The 19,850-nt window shown below is 32.5% G+C and overlaps 4 protein-coding genes across 4 annotated transcripts; 2 read left to right on the plus strand and 2 right to left on the minus strand.

Moving 5' to 3' along the window:
• The first annotated feature begins 299 nt into the window (after positions 1-299).
• Positions 300-1,734, plus strand: LOC119616458 (pupal cuticle protein 36a-like). The gene is made up of 2 exons (XM_037972805.1): positions 300-599; positions 701-1,734. Exons 1-2 carry the CDS (start codon positions 585-587, stop codon positions 1,592-1,594), a joined length of 909 nt encoding a protein of 302 aa, XP_037828733.1. The 5' UTR covers positions 300-584; the 3' UTR covers positions 1,595-1,734.
• A 7,630-nt stretch (positions 1,735-9,364) lies between these two features.
• On the plus strand, positions 9,365-10,640 carry LOC119616473. The gene has a single exon (XM_037972833.1). The coding sequence runs from the start codon at positions 9,430-9,432 to the stop codon at positions 10,153-10,155; it is 726 nt and encodes a 241-aa protein (XP_037828761.1). The 5' UTR covers positions 9,365-9,429; the 3' UTR covers positions 10,156-10,640.
• A 1,758-nt stretch (positions 10,641-12,398) lies between these two features.
• On the minus strand, positions 12,399-13,224 carry LOC119616454. Its single transcript, XM_037972801.1, has one exon. The coding sequence runs from the start codon at positions 13,170-13,172 to the stop codon at positions 12,507-12,509; it is 666 nt and encodes a 221-aa protein (XP_037828729.1). The 5' UTR covers positions 13,173-13,224; the 3' UTR covers positions 12,399-12,506.
• A 5,197-nt stretch (positions 13,225-18,421) lies between these two features.
• LOC119616451 lies at positions 18,422-19,356 on the minus strand. The gene is made up of 2 exons (XM_037972798.1): positions 19,255-19,356; positions 18,422-19,184 (listed from the first exon to the last, which is right to left on the minus strand). Exons 1-2 carry the CDS (start codon positions 19,267-19,269, stop codon positions 18,522-18,524), a joined length of 678 nt encoding a protein of 225 aa, XP_037828726.1. The 5' UTR covers positions 19,270-19,356; the 3' UTR covers positions 18,422-18,521.
• Between the last annotated feature and the right edge of the window lie 494 nt (positions 19,357-19,850).

Raw genomic sequence — 19,850 nt, forward strand, 5'->3', positions numbered from 1 at the left:
GATTTTGTGTTTTTATCGTAAGTTAAATGAAATGTTTAATGAGTATTGTTTGTTTTTATGGAAAATATTGGCAAAAGTTTAAAATTTTAAGATTGCGATTATTGTGGTGGCCTGTGAACGACATTTAGTGTCACATCTTTCTGAAATACATATGTATATCAGCAAAAATAGCAACAAAAGTTATTGGTAGTGTTAATAGCGGTAACACTTTAGGCCATTTTTAAAGAGTTCATCAACTTGTTTCACATTGACAACTATTGGAGCGTATAGTTGTTATTATATCTGTAGTTCTTGCTGTTTGTAGGTCACACTATACAGACAGATATACACTAGATGTCTCTTTTCTAATTTTATCAAATTCAGTGTATGACTAAAACAACGCATCATATTATTTGACCATCATTAAGAAATAAAAAAAAAAAACGAAACGTACTTGAAGAATTTCGTTGTTGTGACTTTTGTTTCATCTGAATCATTTTCATACTGATAGTTTTTCTAATTTTTGGTATATAAACCTAAGTTCGATCGACGGAAAGACAGAGTTTAACTCACTTCTCAACAAGAAAGAACAAATCAAATACAAAATGCGTGCCTTTGTTGTAAGTTCTAAAAATACTAAAGGATATTAACTAAAAGTTTTTCCGCTGTAATTGGATACAAACAATGCTAATCGTAATTTCTATTTGATGTTATCTCATAGGTAATGTGCTTCGTAGCTGTGGCTTGCGCCGACAAATTGGGTTACAATTACCAACCCGTTGGTCACTCTGACAGTGGTCTTTCATTTACACCCGGCTCTGGATCCCTTGGTGGTGTCGGTGGTGGCAGCCTCGGCGGTGGCAGCTTCGGTGGTCTTGGTGGTGGTAGCCTAGGCGGTGGCAGCCTTGGTGGCGGTTTCGGCAGTGGCAGCTTCGGTGGTCTTGGTGGTGGCAGTCTCGGTGGTGGCAGCCTCGGTGGTGGCAGCCTCGGTGGTGGCAGTCTCGGTGGCCTTAGTGGCGGCAGCCTCGGTGGTGGCAGTCTCGGTGGTCTCAGTGGTGGCAGCCTTGGTGGTGTCGGTGGTGGCAATGATGGTGTCTCTTATGAAGCTCCTTCATACACTGCTCCCGCTGAATTGGAAAAGGAATTCTACACTTTCTCTGCTCCCGAAGGTGAATTCGATGATGCCAACGCCGCTCAAAAGATTGCCGGTAGCGTGAAACAAGGTCTCCGCGTTATCTTCATCAAGGGCCCCGAAAACAAGGGTCTTGAAAATGCTGCCCTCGCTTTGGCCAAACAAGCTGCCGAACAAAAGACTGCCATCTATGTCCTCAACAAACAAGCCGATATTGGAGATTTGGCCAACAAACTCAATGCCATCAACAAGAACAGCAACAACAAACCCGAAGTACACTTTGTCAAATACCGCACTCCTGAAGATGCTGCCAACGCCCAAAAGGCCATCCAAGGCCAATACGATTCTTTGGGAGGTACTTCTCAATCTCACAACGGTGGTGTTGCTCCCGTTCTTAACTTCGCTTCTCAAGCTCCCGTCCACTCTGCCCCTGCTCATGCTCCCGCTAACGCTTACTTGCCCTCATCAGTCTTCCGTAACTAAGATTGATTTAGTTTGATTGATAAGTGTTTTATTATTTTAAGTAATTTTAAACACGACTGATTTGTTAAATTATGTTTTGTTGACTACTGAGTAATCGATTTCGAATAAAAATTATTGTTAAACATTTTATTTAAAAAAAATATTGTTTTAATTTTTTATATATATGTATATTAGCGTCTCCCGTGGACCACTTTTTAGGAGGAATGCCTCTAAAACGATGCGTTTCAATGTACTAAATACAAGAAAAATTAAAAAAATGGGAAAAGTTTCTCAGTTCCCTATTTGCGATTGCAAATCTTGATCTCAGTACAACACAGAAAAAACTAAAAATATGTTTCAATTATCAAAATAATTGTATCAAGCAAGTTTTGCACCTATCACCAAAATGATGATATCATTTATCAAATTTGTAAAAAAATTAAAAAAATACTTTTTTTTTTCAAATAACGAATTAATCAGAACAATTAATATCAATAATTGAGACAAAATTTAAAATTGATTAATTCATTAATTGTATAAATTAAATATTTAATAAAAATAAATCAAATGAATTAGTTTGTTTGGTAGAAAATGTATTAAAAACCAATTAAGTTGATGATTAAAACAATCAAATTATTAACTGATTACTCACAATGTTAATGGAATGCTTGACATTTAACAATGCGTTGAGCATTTACAAAAAATATCACTTTATTATCAAATTTGAACATATAAAGTGTTTTACAAATTGTCAGAAAACTTGAATATTATATGCCTAAAATCGTATTGACTATTTAAGAATTATAAACATTGTTAGCATAAGAAATCAAAATAAAATATTTAAAAAAACTAAAATAGAAAAGTTGGCCAGAAAATTTTTTTCAATCAATTAAAAAACTAATTGAATCAATTAAAAATTTAATCAAATTTGTAAACTTAGGTTTTAAACAACGAGATAATTAAGACAAATAAAAGTTTGCTTAAATTAAAACTAAAGAAAGAGAAAAACATGTTAATTGAAAATAAACTACTGATAATTTTTTCTGTGAATATGTTCAAAAAAATATTCTGCAATCTTTTTGAAATGGGTCTCAAAAATTCCGTAATTTAAAATTTTTGTTAGTGTATTTCTGGCGTAGCAAAACGACTTTTATTATATTATAAGGGTACATATATGTCCCATAAATTTCAAAAAAATCTGAAATGGACTAAACCAAATGCCATACTACTTTGAAATATTTTTCTGTATTATGAGAATTTTGACGCCGATTTCGATAAAAAAAGAAAACAATATGGCCTTCCAACCCACTGTACATCAGTTTGTGGACCAAAAATATTCTATAAAAATTTTAAAATAATTTTTCCCGTAATCAGCTAAAAATGGCGTTTTAACCTGAAAATCAAAATTATAAGCTTGGGTATAACCCTCAACGAAAGACCAAAAATATAAATGAAATTAACCCAAATATTTTAAATATTCGTGGGTAAATTCGTTTATTTATTAGTTTTTTAACTTTTTCAAAGAATATTTTTTTTTTATAAAACTGTGTTCATAATTTTATATAGATTATTTAACATGGTGAATTAGTAGTATATTAGTTTACAATTCTGCTATAGATCACATTAATGGAGGAGGTGCCTCATCATTTTTTCTTGAAAGAATAACACCGATTTTTCTGCGCACGAGAAACTTTGATGCATTTTCTTTTGTGGTTATCCAATAACTAACCACCACCATCAGTGGTGATAGTGGGTTTATGTATATAAGTTTGTCATTCCGTATGTAATACCAAGAAATATTCATCTGAGACCCAATAAAGTATATTTAGCTATGTCCGTCACTCTGTCCGTCTGTTCAAACACTCTCACGTTAAAACTAAGCAAAAGAAATCAGCCAAATTCACTGAAAATATTCACTATTGCCATCAGCACTTTGGTTTAGAGAAAATCAAATCGGTCCACAACGTAAATAGTTGTGAGTAAATATTTCAGACTACCTCTAAAAAAATTATCTTTTTTTCCTAAACTACTAAAGATAATTGGATGAATTTTGTCACACGTTATTTTCTTTGCCCAGGGATCAAATATGTTCAAACTCAAAACAATCGAAATTTCCCATAGCCCCCATACAAAGGTAAATATTCTCGGAAATAGATTTATGGTTAATAACTTGGGCAAAAATATGTATATAATATGAACAGAAATCATATTACCAATGTAGATCTGTATAGGACCATTATTGGTCATAGCTACCATATAAGGTCCACTTTCGAAAAACACTTAAATGCACATAACTAATTAAAAAATAAAGATATTGGAGTAACATCCGACATAAATATGTTTTGTGTATACATATATCACTTTGCAATATTGGTCCATAATTGGGCATAGCTCCCATATAAGGCTCATTTCCGATAACCACGTAAACGCAGATATTTCATAACTGAATGAAGATATAGGTATAAAATTAGTCAATAATGTGTTTAAAGTAAATATGAAACATCCGGCGAAATGTTTTCCGGATCGGTTCATAATTGGTCACAGCTCCCATATAAGGACCAGTTCCGAAAATCACTTAAATACAAATACATATCTTATTAAGAAATAAAAATATTTTAAAAATAGGCTTCATAAATAATTTTTTCGAATCGGTTCATAATTGGTCATATCTGTCAGATAAGATCCATTTCAGAAAATCGCATATTTCATTGATAAATAAAGATATCGGAATAAAATTCCGCATATATTAAAAAATTGTATAAAAAAATTTTATGATCAATGCATAATTCGTCATAGCTCTCATTTAAGGTCCACATCCTTAAGTCACTTTTTCCAATATACTTCATTAAAATATAAGTATATACGAATAAAATCCGACATAGTGTGTTTTTTTATCGATAAATATGAAGCAATTTCCATGAAATTTAGCACAAGTCAATTTTATGCACCCATAAATTTTACGGTATAGTATGGCGGACATCGGTCATATTTGACCCTAGTCCCCGTATAAGGTTCTTAAATGCTGATAATTGGGTTTAAACTAATAGTAAAGCAACGAAATGTGACACAAAATATTTTTATAGGAACCTAAACCTCTCGACCAAATTTTCTGGCAATCGGTCCATAATTGACCCTACCTAGCATATAAGGTCCCCTTCACATAATTACTTTAACGCTCATTACTGGCTTAAAAATATCTGTATGGCAATGAAATTCTACACAAACAAGTTTTATAGGAACCTTAATTTCACTGTAATATTTTATGAGAATTGGTCCATAATTGACCCAACCTCCCATATTAGGTTCCTTTCAAAAAATTACTTCAACACTCATTACTGGCTTTAAAATATCTGTCTAGCAATGGAATTCGACACAAACATGTTTTATATGAACATAAATATGTGTATAAAAGTTTATGACAATTGGTCCATAATTGACCCTATCCCCTAAAGAAAAAGGATTTAACTGAGTGATAAATATTAGCATAAACATAAATATAAACATAATCAAGTTTCATAGGCGGTAAAATCCATCTGTCAAATTTTATTTTTATATTCACTTGGAATGATTACTTGCTAAGACTAAGTATTTTTTTTTATCAACTTTAGGGCAAAAATTCTCAAATCACATAGTCTATATCAAATTGTAGTATGCAATTTTTATGGCCCAGTAAAGAATATTATTTTGTAAAATTATAACCAAAAAAACTAAAAAATCCCACTTTTGAAAATTTTCAATTATTTTTGGAGGAATTCGTGACACTAAATTTAAAATTTTTTAAATCCCATTTTTGGAATTTTTCAATACGTTTTTTTTTTTGAGAATTGAGGGATTCCTGACCACATTTTTTTTTTAATTTTAGAACTAGCTCGTGACCAGTTTCGTATCAGTTCCATTCCCCTCAGGGAACTTTTATACAAATGTAGGAAATTTCAAATCGGCGCTTTGTTTATCTTTAACCAACGAGATTTACACGTTGAAAAGGCGTGGATTGGGGTTACGGTTTACCACACTTTAGTTTTTTCTTTTTTTTTGGAAAAATACTTATTTTCTTTTATATTATCTAAAACATTTATAAGAAAATGTATAAAGAATTTATACTTTTGAAAGCCTTACTTTATATGAAATATTTTGAATGGAAAAAATCGAAAATTTTGATACCGATGGGAACAGGTGCATGTCTAAAACTCCTATTATATATTGTAGTATCCCATTTTAGATGGCCGAATGTGTTCGTAATTTTTCTGTAAAGAGTTTCGATTACCCCGCGCTTGGTATGGAAATTTCCAACCTTTTTAACGACCCTACTCCAGTATTTTGATAACAGCGCACTAATGTTCAAATTACCAGTTTTCCTGTGTGAAATTCAAATTTTGGAACAGTGTATATAAGTTATTATATAACTATAGTGGGGAGGATATTATGCGTTTGTGCTGATGTTTGTAATACCCCAAAATATTGGTCCTACACACACATTAAAGTATACCGATCGGTTCAGAATCAAGTAAACCTTTTGATGAAATTTGGCACATACTTTTCTTTTGACCCAACCGGATAACCCGATTAACCAAAAATCAATGTTTTAAAAAAACGGTTTACAAAAAAAAAAAAAAAAAAAAAACGAAATAAAAACCGGGTTTTCGGTTAATCGGGTAACTGGTTTATAAACCGAATAGGACTTTTGAGCTCATAAATATGTTAAATGACCCAGTATCACTTCAAAAATCATTTTATATAAGTCTTAATGATGCTGCAGATTTTTGTAATGATCGGACTTCATGTGACCCTATCCCCCATACAAAGTCCCCTTCAGAAAATGACTTGATGGTCAGAATGAACTTATAAACACTAATATTACGATGCTATTCTGCATAAATAACTGATGTAGACGTAAATCTCTCTACCAAAACTTATAAGGATATTCACCCCATACCCCAAATAACCCTTCATTAAAAAAATTCTTGTCAACAAATTGTTAAAATATTTCCCAATTAAAGTAAAAATAAAATTAAATACCTTATTAAACAAATAATCAAAATTTTTAATATAATCACTAGTGTAGTATCATATGGTCGGCCATGCCCGATTACAAACTCTTATTTTTTTATACCCTCCACCACCATCAGTGGTAATAGGGGGTATATATAAGTTTGTCTTTCCGTGTGTAACACCAAGAAATATTCATCTGAGATCCAACAAAGTATGTATATATATTCTGGGACCTTATGAAATTCTGAGTCGATTTAGCTATGTCCGTCCGTCCGTCTGTCTGTCTGTGTAAAACACGCTCACGTTAAAACAAAGCAATATAATTTAACCAAATTCACCCAAAATATTCTTTATTATCCGGTACAGTTTGGTATTGAAAATGTGCCCAATCGGTTCACATCGGAAAAAGTTATGAATTAAAATTTAAAACAACTCCGAAAAATAAGCATTTTTTACACATTCTGAAGTAATTTTCTCGAAAACTATGTAAGATAATTTCATGAAAGTCTTCATACATGGTTTTTTTTTAATAACTTCCGTCAGAATGTTGATATCTTCACAAAATTTTACAAATTAAAATCTTATGTCAATGGAATTCATTGAGAGAAAAAATTTTCTGGATCGGTCCATAATTGGACATAGCTATAGCTATAGGTATACAAAATATATATAGCTATAGGTATACAAAAATTCTATTTTAAGATTTTTTCACGATCGGTGCATAACATGGGTGCGGTCGGTCCCATGCAAGTGTCCCTTCAGAAAATCACTTGAACACACATTACTTATTAATAAATTACGATATAGATACAAAATTTGACTGAAATATAGCTTTTATGTTTCGAATTTCATTGCTGTTCTCGTATTTTTAATTCAGTCATAAGCGTGAATGTAATTATCTGAAGGCGACCTTTTATGAGGGATAATTATGAATCGATACCCAAATAATTTTGTACATAGATTATGTTTTGTCGGCTATGGTCAGCTATAGACCAATCTTTATAAAATTCGGAATGAAGAATTATAATAAATTTTTTATGGCGAGTACAACTATGAAGAACTTGTAAATTTTAAGTCTCTAGCTCTTTCCGTTCGAACCCTATCGTTCTTTCAAAAGACAGAAGGACATGGCTAGATCGTCTTAGAATTTAATAAGGACCCAGAATATATATTCTTTTGTGGGTCTAAGACCAATATATCGATGTGTTATAAACGGAGTGACAAAATCAATATCCTTTTTGATTGTGGGTATAAAAAATTGTAATAGTTGTGTTGCCAACTTCCACCACATAGCTTGGGGTACTACAAACACCAATCGCTACGGACAAGCCTTCATGTATTTCCTTAATACTAAAGACTTGATCACGTTTAACATAGGTAATAAAGCTTCGTCAATAGAATCAGCTTATAAACGAAATTCAGGATTGGAGAGTTTTGGACGAGCACTCCTTTCGGACCATCGGTACGTAAAATTCAAAATAATAATGCCACCACCTAAGCTGAATAAGTCTATGACTAATTGGACAATGTTCGATACCTTACGAAAGAACCGTTTATGTCAGGACACTCTTCAATATCGAAATAAAGCTCTCAAGTGCCCTGTTTGAATCATTCGAGCGGAGATCTGCCCAGGAAAAACCCTGGGTAACAGGTGAAATCCGGAACCTGTGTGAGCAAGTGGTGCCATGTGTACTAAATTGGGGGACAAAGTCGACCTGGGGTTCTATATTGAAGACCCAGAAGCAGAAATATACTACCGTTTACCTAATCATAACGCAAGCTTCCAGGCAGAAGTCCGAGCAATAACGGAATGTTTAAATTGGATTAGAATAAATATAGCGCCTACAGGGCTTAATATGTTAACCGACAGCCATTAGGGAGATATTATGTGATAGATTTAAATCTAAGAACGTATTGGATTGTATGAAAACTTTAACTGAATATTCTCTCAGAGGTAAGGTTTACATCATGTGGGTACCAGGACACTCGGGAGTAGTCGGCAACGAAAGGGCGAATGCAATAGCTTTAAAGGGAAGACCGCTCGAGGTAGTTAACCTGACGAACGCAAAGCCTTTGGACGCAACAAAAGTTGAATTTAAAATATGGGAGAGAGAATCCCATAAAGCTTCTTGAAATAATGAAACGGTGGATAGAACCACAAAGACCCTATGGGATGACCCTGATGAGAGCAAGACGAGAAATCTCTTCAAAATTAGCAAGTCTGAGGTTAGTATGATGGTACGTATTCTGAGTGGACACACAGGATTACGATCACATCTATACAAAATTCAGACGAATGGAGCACTCTCGAAGTTAGATCCAAGTATCTTGGAAGTGATTAGGATTTGGGTTGACAAAACTTTTTTACAAATCTTATTTTTATTAAACCTTTATTTGCAAATTTTAGTAATACGAAAAAGAAGAAAAAAGTAGAAACATAAAACATTAAGTTGTATGAAATTCCTAATTTTTTTCTTAGTCCCAATAAAAAAAAAAAATATGTTCAGATAATTTTTATAAAATCAAATCTAGTTTATTTATTCTGGCTTTTAGTTTTATATTTTTATTGTTTATTGAAAGTGCAAACAAGTTAATGAAATGAAAAAAAACTGGAATACTGAGCGTAAATTATTATCCCACAACAACCGGTACCGGTAAAAGTGTTGCCGACGACAACCGTTCTATTTTAACTACTGCTAAAAATATACATGTATACATTAGAGCAGAAAGGGGAGATCATTACGAATGGCCTGGCTTGAATTCTGAAATAAAAAACCTTCTTCAATGTCAACAGTCGTCATTCGATTAGAACATTTCAAAGTTGACAACTGAAGTAAAGAACGGAGTTAAACAGCTCAATAAGCAAAATGCGCACCTTTATTTTATTGTGTTTGTTAGCTGTGGCTTGCGCCGACAAATTGGGTTACAACTACAGACCTGTTGAACACTCAAACTCAGGATTATCATTTACTCCCGGTTCTGTGGGAGGTGGGTTTTCCTCATCATATGGTGCTCCACACACTTCTGGATTTTCTTCTGGTGTAGGTGGCGGTTTAGCTGGTCCTGTATCTTATAATGCACCTGCTAACACCGGTGGTTACCACACGGAATTCTATACATTTACAGCCCCAGAAGGTGCTTTCGATGATCCAGAAGCAGTCCAAAAGATTGTTGGCTCTTTGAAGAAGAACATTCGCGTTATTTTCATTAAGAACCCAGAAAACAAAGCTTACGAAAATGCCGTACTTGCTTTGGCCAAACAAGCTGCCGAACAAAAGACTGCCATCTATGTGCTCAACAAACAGCATGACATCTCTGCTTTGGCTGAAAAATTCAATGCCATAAACAACAACCAAAATGCCAGACCCGAAGTACATTTTGTTAAATACCGCACACCAGAGGATGCTGCTAATGCGCAAAGAGCTATTCAAAGCCAATATGACTCTTTGGGTGGTACCACTCAAAATCACAATGGTGGTGTTGCTCCTGTTATTAACTTTGCTTCCCAAGCTCCTATATTTTCTCATGGTTCAGTTCAATCTCCCAACAGTGTGTACTTACCATCATCCGTATTCCGTCGCTTCCGTGTTTAAAAGTGAAGTGCAATGAATTCGTATCTTCAGTTGTGCTAAAGATCAATACTGTATTACTTATGTGTTAATTGTTTAATTAATTTATTTATTTGTTTAAAATGTTACGAAATAATTTAAACTTTTATATCTTTTGCCGTTTTCTTTATAAAAAATATTAGAAATCTAATGAGTTGTTTCTAGATAACGTGCGAATACTTTGAGAACAAATTTTACCTCGAAGTAGTTGATCTACAAAAATAAATATTAAAATGCACGTTTAGCAATCTAGGTTCATACATAAAGTTCTCAATGAGTATTTAGGTAAAAATTATGGGACTAATACCATTGATACCGTATGTGCCTTTTTCGTTTTTTCTTAACGTGCAATATGTAAATTTAAATATTTGTAACATTAATAAAGATTTCTTGTTAACATTTATTGCAATCATTAGCTGTGAACAGATGTTATTATTCGTTAATATGTAAATATATTTTTCTGAGAACCTTCCTTTAGCCCATAGTGCGATGTCTTTCCTAAAATTACGGTAGGGTCACTAGTCGAAATTATGAATGTAATTTGAAACAAGTAAGAAGGTATTGTCGGCCGTGGCCAACCATATGAGTCCCTACACTAGTTATGAATATTAAATGTTATTTATTTATCATAATAAGTCATTTATCTTAAATATTACCTTGATTCCGATTTATTCAAGAAATTTTAACCGATACCGATTTTAACCATTTCAATAGGCTTCGATCTTGGGTCAAAAGAAACGTATGCGCCAAATTTTATTAAATTATCTAGACATGTGCGACATGTACTTTGATTACAACGTTAACGTTAGATTGACTGAGAAAGTGATTCTGAAGCAATCGTGGGTACAGCACTAATCAAGGTATATTAATTTTATAAGGTAGTGTCATCGGCGAATTCAGAATACCAAGCGAATTAGTTATATTTTTTTATATGTAGTTTGACATTGTGCCTGCACTTGAAAGCGAATTGGCTGTAAGGGAAAAATTTCAAAAACAGCTGACAATAAATCAAAGCGAATTTATATTAAACAAAAAATGTTTATAAATTTGAATCTGTTTATAATTTATTTTGATGTTTAAACTTTTAAAAATTAAAAACACAAAAATATACCCTATTCACACAATTTCACTTTAATCACAAAATTCACATATACAAAATGAAACCAGTTTGACATTAACTAAATGAAAACAAAGTTTGACATTTACAAAATGTAAACAAAGTTTGGCATTAATTATACACTACGGCGAAAAATGAACATAATAGCAAAAAACGATCAGCTGTTCTGATAACACTACCTTATAATTAATATATCTTGGTACTAATATTTGGGTATAGTACTAATATTTGAGTACGGTTGGGTTCGAACTGACTCCTGTCATATTATTTCGACACACATAGGAATCCTGATATATTGGCTGGGTATTCCGGACTACCAAATACGTGTCTAGGTGCTGTTGCCAGAGCCATCTCAGTAGTGTGGTTGCGCGGGCTTTAAGAGGTTAAGGAATGCACTGAAATGGGTCATTAGTTGATGAGTATGGCATTTTAAATAATGCAATCTTTCATGACATCATAAGGGTGGTCACCTTCCGGTATACCGGAAGATTGATTTCACCTGATGTTGGGGTAGTGGCCCCTTCTATTGACTTTAGACCAGTGATTGCTTTTTCCTTGTCGGGGTTTGCATTCGGATTGATCCCTTGCTGCCTGTCATTCCACAACGGAGCTACTATGGCAAGAGATTATATAGCTCGAGTTGTTCATAGAAGGTTTCAGGGGAGCGTGGTAGACCGTCTCTAGTCTACCCAGTGGAGGAAAAAGACCACCGTGAAATAAGGCCGTCAAAGCAAGTGTTCACGTTAAGCATTCGACATTCGTGTTCCAAATGTGCTGCTAACTGTTTAGTAATGTCTTGGATTCGATATTATGTAAACGATTTAGATAAACACGTCTTTATTATCAGCAGTAGGAATCCTTTTGCACTTTAAATTTTTAGTTTTTAATAACAATGATGTTAGCACGATCAATGGCATCAATAATTTACATTTTTCACTTATAAAAATTGAAAACAGGACTTCAAATTGTTCTGACATTGTTATATAGAGGCTTTTGAATGAATATTTACAATATACGCTTTTGTATAAAGACCATATTGCTTTTTACAAGTCAGTCTTTAGAATATTTGAGATAATTTGATTTAATCAATAAACAAACATTTCTCTTTTTAAATTAAAAAAATACTTATCGGATTTTTTTATTATAAATAAATATGCATAACAATAACAATTTTAATAAAATTCAGTCGCAAATTCAAACGATTAATTAAACACAAATTTCAATAACGGAAACGACGTAAAACGGAAGAAGGCAAATAAGCACTGTTGGGTGATTGAACAGGTCCTTGGCGGATGGGAGCTTGTGAAGCAAAGTTAAGTACAGGTGCAACACCACCATTGTGGTTGTGAGAAGTACCTCCCAAAGAATCGTATTGACTTTGAATGGCTCTTTGAGCATTAGCAGCATCTTCTGGAGTGCGGTATTTGACAAAGTGTACTTCGGGTTTGTTGTTCTTGTTGTTGCTAAGCGCATTAAATTTGTCAGCCAAGGCAGATAAATCATGTTGTTTGTTAAGAACATAGATTGCGGTCTTTTGTTGGGCAGCTTGTTTCGCCAAAGCAAGAACAGCGTTTTCGTAACCCTTGTTTTCAGGATTCTTAATAAACACAACACGTAGGTTCTTTTTCAATGCACCAGCTATCTTTTGGGCAGCCTCTGGATCGTCGAAAGCACCTTCGGGTGCACTGAATGTATAAAATTCTTTCTGATATTCTGCAGCTGTGGCGGGAGCATCATAAGAAGCAGGCTCAGAAAATCCACCACCAACACCAGAGCCAGGTGTAAACGATAATCCTGAGCTTGAGTGTTCGACAGGTCTGTAATTGTAGCCCAATTTATCGGCACAAGCCACTGCCACCAAACACAATACAATAAAAGTGCGCATTTTAATTATCAGACGTTTTCGCGTTAAACTTCACTGAAATGTTCTTTTAGAATAACCTAATTCTTCTAAGATTATTTACTTTTTATACTTATTAATATTTTTGGTACATACTTCTACCATTAATTGTTTTTGGCATATGTAGTTTTTACTTGGTAGTTAATTAATTTTGATAAACGATAATCAGGTTACTTCTCTAGTTTGTTAAATGATGCCGCATTTATGTTTATCCACCGCATTCCGCAATGATTCATCCATCAATTATGACGAAGTCTTTGTTGTTGTTCAATGGTATTTTATTTTTTTATTACCGTTTTTATTTGTTTATTAATTAATGCATAATAATTATGAAAAAATATTTAATAACTTTGCCAATGTCCATAAGTTGTAACATAATAGAAACTAATTAATATCGAACATAAAACCATAAAAGCGAACGAAACAAAATTTGAATAAATTTAGTTGTAGTAGAAAAAAAAACATTTTAGTTTTAAATTAAATTAAAAAGTTTTTGTTTGGTAAAACCCAAATCATGTTTTAGGAAATTATTAATAAAGATGATCATTTATTAAACCATGACAATTTAATTTTAAAACAAATATTTTAACAACTATTTTTTTTTTGATATAATCAAGAAAGGAAGTCATGTTTGTTCGATTAATAACGAAAAATGTTGCACTCTTCTGAGTGATGAAGGACTAATTACCTGTTATTACTAGTAATGACCTATAGATTTAGCTATATGTGAATATTTTTAATACACCTTTAGATAAAGATTCAGGTAGTAAGGTTTGCTTCTAGGTTTTAATTCTATTTGCCCGATACATAATACCATAAGTTCAAAAAAGTGAAAAAGCTATAAGATTTTGATTTTGCTATTTTTTTATTTTTTGGTAGGCAAAATACCACAGCACTGCCTTATAGCCAATACTGTCCTGATATTAAAAGGCTATTTTTTAAGTCAATTCCCGCACCGAGCGCAATTTCTAAAATGCTTTTGTTCGTTATTTTTACTTCTAAAATTTTATTTTTAAATTTTTATATAAACGCAAACGCGATTTGTTAGTAATTTCATAACAGGGATTAAGAGAAGAATGTTCTCTTTAAGATAGTGTAATACAAATGCAAAAACGTTGGCAAAAATATTTACTTTTCTCATACAGAAAAAGTAATATTTATACAAAACTTCATCGCCTTTGGTGTGGGAACTTTTTTTACGATAGCGAAAAAATAGTATCATATTCCTTAACATCTCTTCACACCCTACTAGGTCTTGCTATGGTATTTTGGATATTTGCAAAAATTGCAAAAAGTCATAACTATAGTATACATACATATATGTAAGTTTCTCATACAGTTTCAAATTTATATATATTCTAAATCCTTATAGGTAGCAAAAAATATAATCCTGCTCCACCCTATATATATGTATATATAACAATATTTATCCCCATTTTCTTAATGTCTTATCGAAACGATAGATTGACAGATTAACATACAATAATATAGCTAAGCAGTGGTGCAGTGAGTAGAACTTTTGACTAACAAACCGAAGTCCTTGGTTCGTATTCTCGCTGGCATTTTTTATTATTAAAAAATAAAACAACTTACTAAACAACTTCTCTGTACGAGAAATTGAAAGTACTTTTTTAACTCCTTATTTGTAAGCGAGCGTGGAAGTACTTGCCTCCAATGACATCACCGTTTTAAAATAATGACTCAAAATGCTAATGAAGAAGAAGGTTTTATTAGCTTTTTAACTCATTTCCTTTTAATGTAAGTTTTTTTTTTCAGGCAGAATATCTACCGGTTAAACGATAACCGGTTATAAAATTCAAATATATAACAAGTAAGAGTGTTATATTCGGTTATGCGGAATCTTATATACCCACCATCAAATTGTATGCCGTAAAAGGAATGTTCTACTGTAAACATCAGGAAGATCAGGCTTAAGTCAATTATGTACGTGATCTTCGAATTAACAAAATATTAATTTTTAAAAACAATTTTTTTTGTCAAATTTTTTAACTATGAACATATATGGACGGTTTGTCGTAGAATTTGGTATAAAGATTTCGAGTCGTATAACACTTATTCGTTTCGAATTTCATTGCTGTTCTTGTATTTTTAATTCAGTCATAAGCGTAAAAGTAATTATCTGAAGGGGACCTTTTATGAGGTAGGGATAATTATGAATCGATACCCAAAAAAATTTGTACATAGATTATGTTTTGTTGGCTATGGTCAGCTATAGACCAATCCTCATAAAATTCGGAATGAAGAATTATAATAAATATCTTTTTATGGCGAGTACAACGATTATGGTGGATTTATATATGAGGGTCAATTGTGGACCGATCCACATTTTAATTAATACAAGACTTGTTTATGACAAAATGCAACTTTTTTTAAGCCAGTAATTAGCGTTAAAGTAAATTTCTCAAGGTAACCTTATATGGGGGTAGGATCAATTATGGACCGATCCTTACAAATTTGGTAGAGAGATGTTGGCGAGTTTCATTATTATATTCGTTTATTTTCTGAAGGGGACCTTACAAACGGAGTGACAAAATCAATATACCACCGCCAATCTTTTTCTACCATCATCACCATCAAAAAAGAGGGGTATATTAGTTTTGTCAATCGGTTTTGTCAATTTATAGGAACGTAAATCTTCCTACCGATTTCATGCGGAAAGTGACGGAAATTTTATAATAAACGGTCAATAATAAACCCTATCTCTCATATAAAATCCTCTTCAGTTATTTTGATGAGTAATATCACCCTGATGTTTATAAGGAAGTATTCCTTTTAAGGCATATGTTTTGATGGTAGGTATATGAGATTCGGCACAGCCGAATATAACACTCTCACTTGTTTGATGGTGGGTATAAAAATAATAAGGCATTATATACCCTGAAAAAAAACTTACATTAAAAGGAAATGAGTTAAAAAGCTAATAAAACCTTCTTCTTCATTAGCATTTTGAGTCATTATTTTAAAACGGTGATGTCATTGGAGGCAAGTACTTCCACGCTCGCTTACAAATAAGGAGTTAAAAAAGTACTTTCAATTTCTATTACAGAGAAGTTGTTTTATTTTTTAATAATAAAAAGTGCCAGCGATAATACGAACCAAGGACTTCGGTTTGTTAGTCAAATGTTCTACTCACTGCTTTGGAGAAATTATTTTCAATTTATTTTTTTTAGGAGAAGTGGTACATACGCCCTTATTCGCCTTAATGACTGAAAATTTTCCCTTAATCAAAAAAAATTGGTTATTATTTAAATTATAGCTAGTTAGTTTAACAAACTGCTAAAAAGTAATTATATAGAATTGTTCCATAAATTAAAATAAAAATTTCTTTTATATTAATAACAAAATAAACAAGAATTTAAACAGACGCATCTTATATAAAACAATAGATATATAAGTATAAATATATTTTAAATTCAAATTAGTTTTTTCTTAAATGTCATAAATAATATGCAATTAAGATTGCGATTGATATTAAAAAACTACTGTAGATTTTGTTTAAACTTGTATTTATTTTGTGATATTCTTTTATAGTTGGCGACATAAATGATATAAAATATTGGGAAATACTTGGGCCCCTCTGTTAGCATAAAACTAGACCCAGTGTGGGTTTACAAGGGGGATTGAAGAAGTACTTGTAATTTCGCTTACAAAGAGGTGGCTAAGTAAGTAGTTTTGTTTTTACGAACCAGACTTCGGGTTTTTAGCCAAATTTTCTACTCACTACACCTTCTGGGTTGTCAGATTATTTTCTACCTTTATCGCCAATTCCAATTCAGTTTCAATTGATGAAGAACTAAATAAAATAATTTTTCGGACTTTTGAACTCAATTTCCGTTTGTTTTATTTTTTATGAATTCGATTATCTGTTAAAAAAGGATTGAAATTAGAATTAGAACCTGATCAGTATAGGGAGTGGTTTTAAAAACGACAACAAAATACATTGGTCTTACGAAGTTCAATTTAATTGGTTTTATATTAAATTTTTTATCGAATCAAATACTATTTTTCTTCGACAAACACATTAAAAAATCTCCACATTTGGCTAGAAATCGCTATTATATTGAGCGATAAATAATGGTTTCCATATACAAATTTAATTTTGTTTTCTTTTTTTTGTAAAACACAATTCTTAAATCGAAATCAAATAAAATGTTCAAACAAAATGACAACGCCGAAAATATATTACGTCTATATCAGATTAAAAGAAAGTCATTGAAAAGTAAGTGGTTATTTATGTACAACCCATTACCGAGTTTTTACTGGAAGAGTCATCGATTAGCGGATTTCATACATATATAACAAAACAAACGAAAGACTATGATAGTTTGTAATCATTTTAATATTTTTGGAATATCTAGTCCCGCTCCTTGTTTGCCTAAAAACTCGGCAAACTTCCTCTTTACGTTTGTGAAATTTCATTATACATATTCGGATGCTTACATACCCAGCACAAACGCGGTAATGACATTCAGTCGTAACTACTTACCTATTAATATACTTTTCAATGACTACTACATATCGTTCTGATTACATATACATATGTACATAAGTAGTCTAATAACGTCTTATATATGTGTTATATATACTTTCTAATTCATTAGTTATCTTCGTGAAGCTATAGAAGCTATGAAAGCTATAGAAGCTATATGTTTCTACGTTTCTACATTGACTACTTTTTTTTATTACTTGTAAGTGGTTGTGGTTAGTACTTGCCTTGTATGACACCACCATGTGAAAATAATGACTTAAAATGATATTGTGTAAGTAAATTTTAGCATTTTAATTCCTTACATGGTAACAAAACATTTTGCTGGGTATTAATTATTTTTATTATACAACTTGTACACACACTACAGATAATCGAACAAGTAACTGACTGTATACTATCTAAATGCTCAAAATAGCATGTGCTTTTTAAGCGACCTAATATTTTGCATTAAAATATTTCATTTTCTATCATAAAAATGACTTCAATTAATGATAAAATTTCAATAATAAAGTTTCAAATGCTATATTAAGCATAGATATCTGATTTGTTGTTTTTACAAAAAAAAAAAAAAAAAATAAATATTTCTTTTAACCCATTTGCTTTAGTACCTGCTGTCCTAGTAAAAGTGAAAGCTACTAGGCAATTTAGGCAACAAATGCTTAATCTCATACTGGGTAACTAGTACAAGGAATTGCAAATTAGAAAATTTTAAATTTTTTAACAAAACATAAAAGTTTTTATTCGTTTAAAAGCTAATAACAAAAATCAACAAAAAAGTAAAAATAATAAATGATCAGTCTCTTTGGCTACGTGCGTCTTATCACTTACAAGCGACGACGGAACACAGATGAAGGCAAGTAAGCATTACCTGGAGCATGAGCTGTGGGAGCGCGTACTGGGGCTTGAGAAGCAAAGTTGAGGACGGGAGCAATACCACCATTATGAGATTGAGAAGGACCGCCCAAAGAATCGTATTGGCTTTGGATGGCTTTTTGAGCGTTGGCGGCATCTTCAGGAGTACGGTATTTGACAAAGTGAACTTCGGGTTTGTTGTTGTTATTCTTGTTGAGAGCATTGAGTCTGTTGGCCAAATCTCCAATATCGGCTTGTTTGTTGAGGACATAGATGTCAGTTTTTTGATTAGCAGCTTGTTTGGCTAAAGCGAGTGCGGCATCCTCGAGTCCCTTGTTTTCGGGTCCCTTGATGAAGACAACACGGAGACCTTGTTTCACACTACCGGCAATCCTTTGAGCGGCATTGGGATCATCGAATTCACCTTCTGGAGCAGAGAATGAGAAGAATTCCTTATCGAACTCAGCAGGAGCTGAGTATGAAGGAGCATCATAAGAAGCACCGGCATCCAAACCGCCAAATCCACCACCAACACCAGCTCCAGGTTGGAAAGATAAACCAGAATCGGAATGACCAACTGGTTGGTAGTTGTAACCCAATTTGTCAGCACAAGCGACTGCTACTAGGCACATAACCTTAAAAATTGATACAAAATTTATTTTAAATTGCCATAATTTATTTTATTGATGCACTTCTTTTACTTACAATAAAAGCGCGCATTTTGAATTTTGTTTGATTCTTGAGATTCTCACGATTTGAAATCTAAACTGTTTCTGTTCATATCAATCTAACTGCTGACCTCTTTTATTTATACTTCAAAGCTCGATTTGTGTTTGGAGTCTTATTAAAAGTTATTGTAAACATTATTTTTATTTGTTTATAAAAATATGCTGGTTTATTGAAAACCTCCTACAAATTTCTAGATTTCTATGGTTAATTACCATTGAACTTGCATTTTGGTATCTACATACTTGTATCTATTAGTTTGTATTTGTTTTTGTACATCTGAGCTTTTGACCGAAACATGTTTTCTTTTGTTTGGCGTTTTCTAGTCTTTTGATGTCTTTGTTGAAACTATCAAATTGTCATATATGCATTTACATAAATATTTACGCTTCCAAAAGTAATAGGTTAGGTTGATAGGAGGATGTATAGTACATCAAACCCACTTAGGCCACTATCGGGCCTCTTGTGCGCTCCTCTTTATAAATAAAAAAAAATTTGTTCACTGAGTATATTATTTTTCAGTGTTCAGAAAGTCAGATTCCTGGACGTAATTCCTAAGAATTTTCCAATCAGTG

The sequence above is a fragment of the Lucilia sericata genome, unplaced genomic scaffold (genome assembly GCF_015586225.1).
Source record: "Lucilia sericata isolate MDLA Ls3-8-SP2 unplaced genomic scaffold, ASM1558622v1 Contig000073F_arrow, whole genome shotgun sequence".
Lineage (NCBI taxonomy): Eukaryota > Metazoa > Arthropoda > Insecta > Diptera > Calliphoridae > Lucilia > Lucilia sericata.

Excerpts from the sequence above, each read along its gene's own strand:
- LOC119616454 (XM_037972801.1), bottom strand. The coding sequence starts at position 13,172 with ATGCGCACTTTTATTGTATTGTGTTTGGTGGCAGTGGCTTGTGCCGAT.
- LOC119616473 (XM_037972833.1), top strand. The coding sequence starts at position 9,430 with ATGCGCACCTTTATTTTATTGTGTTTGTTAGCTGTGGCTTGCGCCGAC.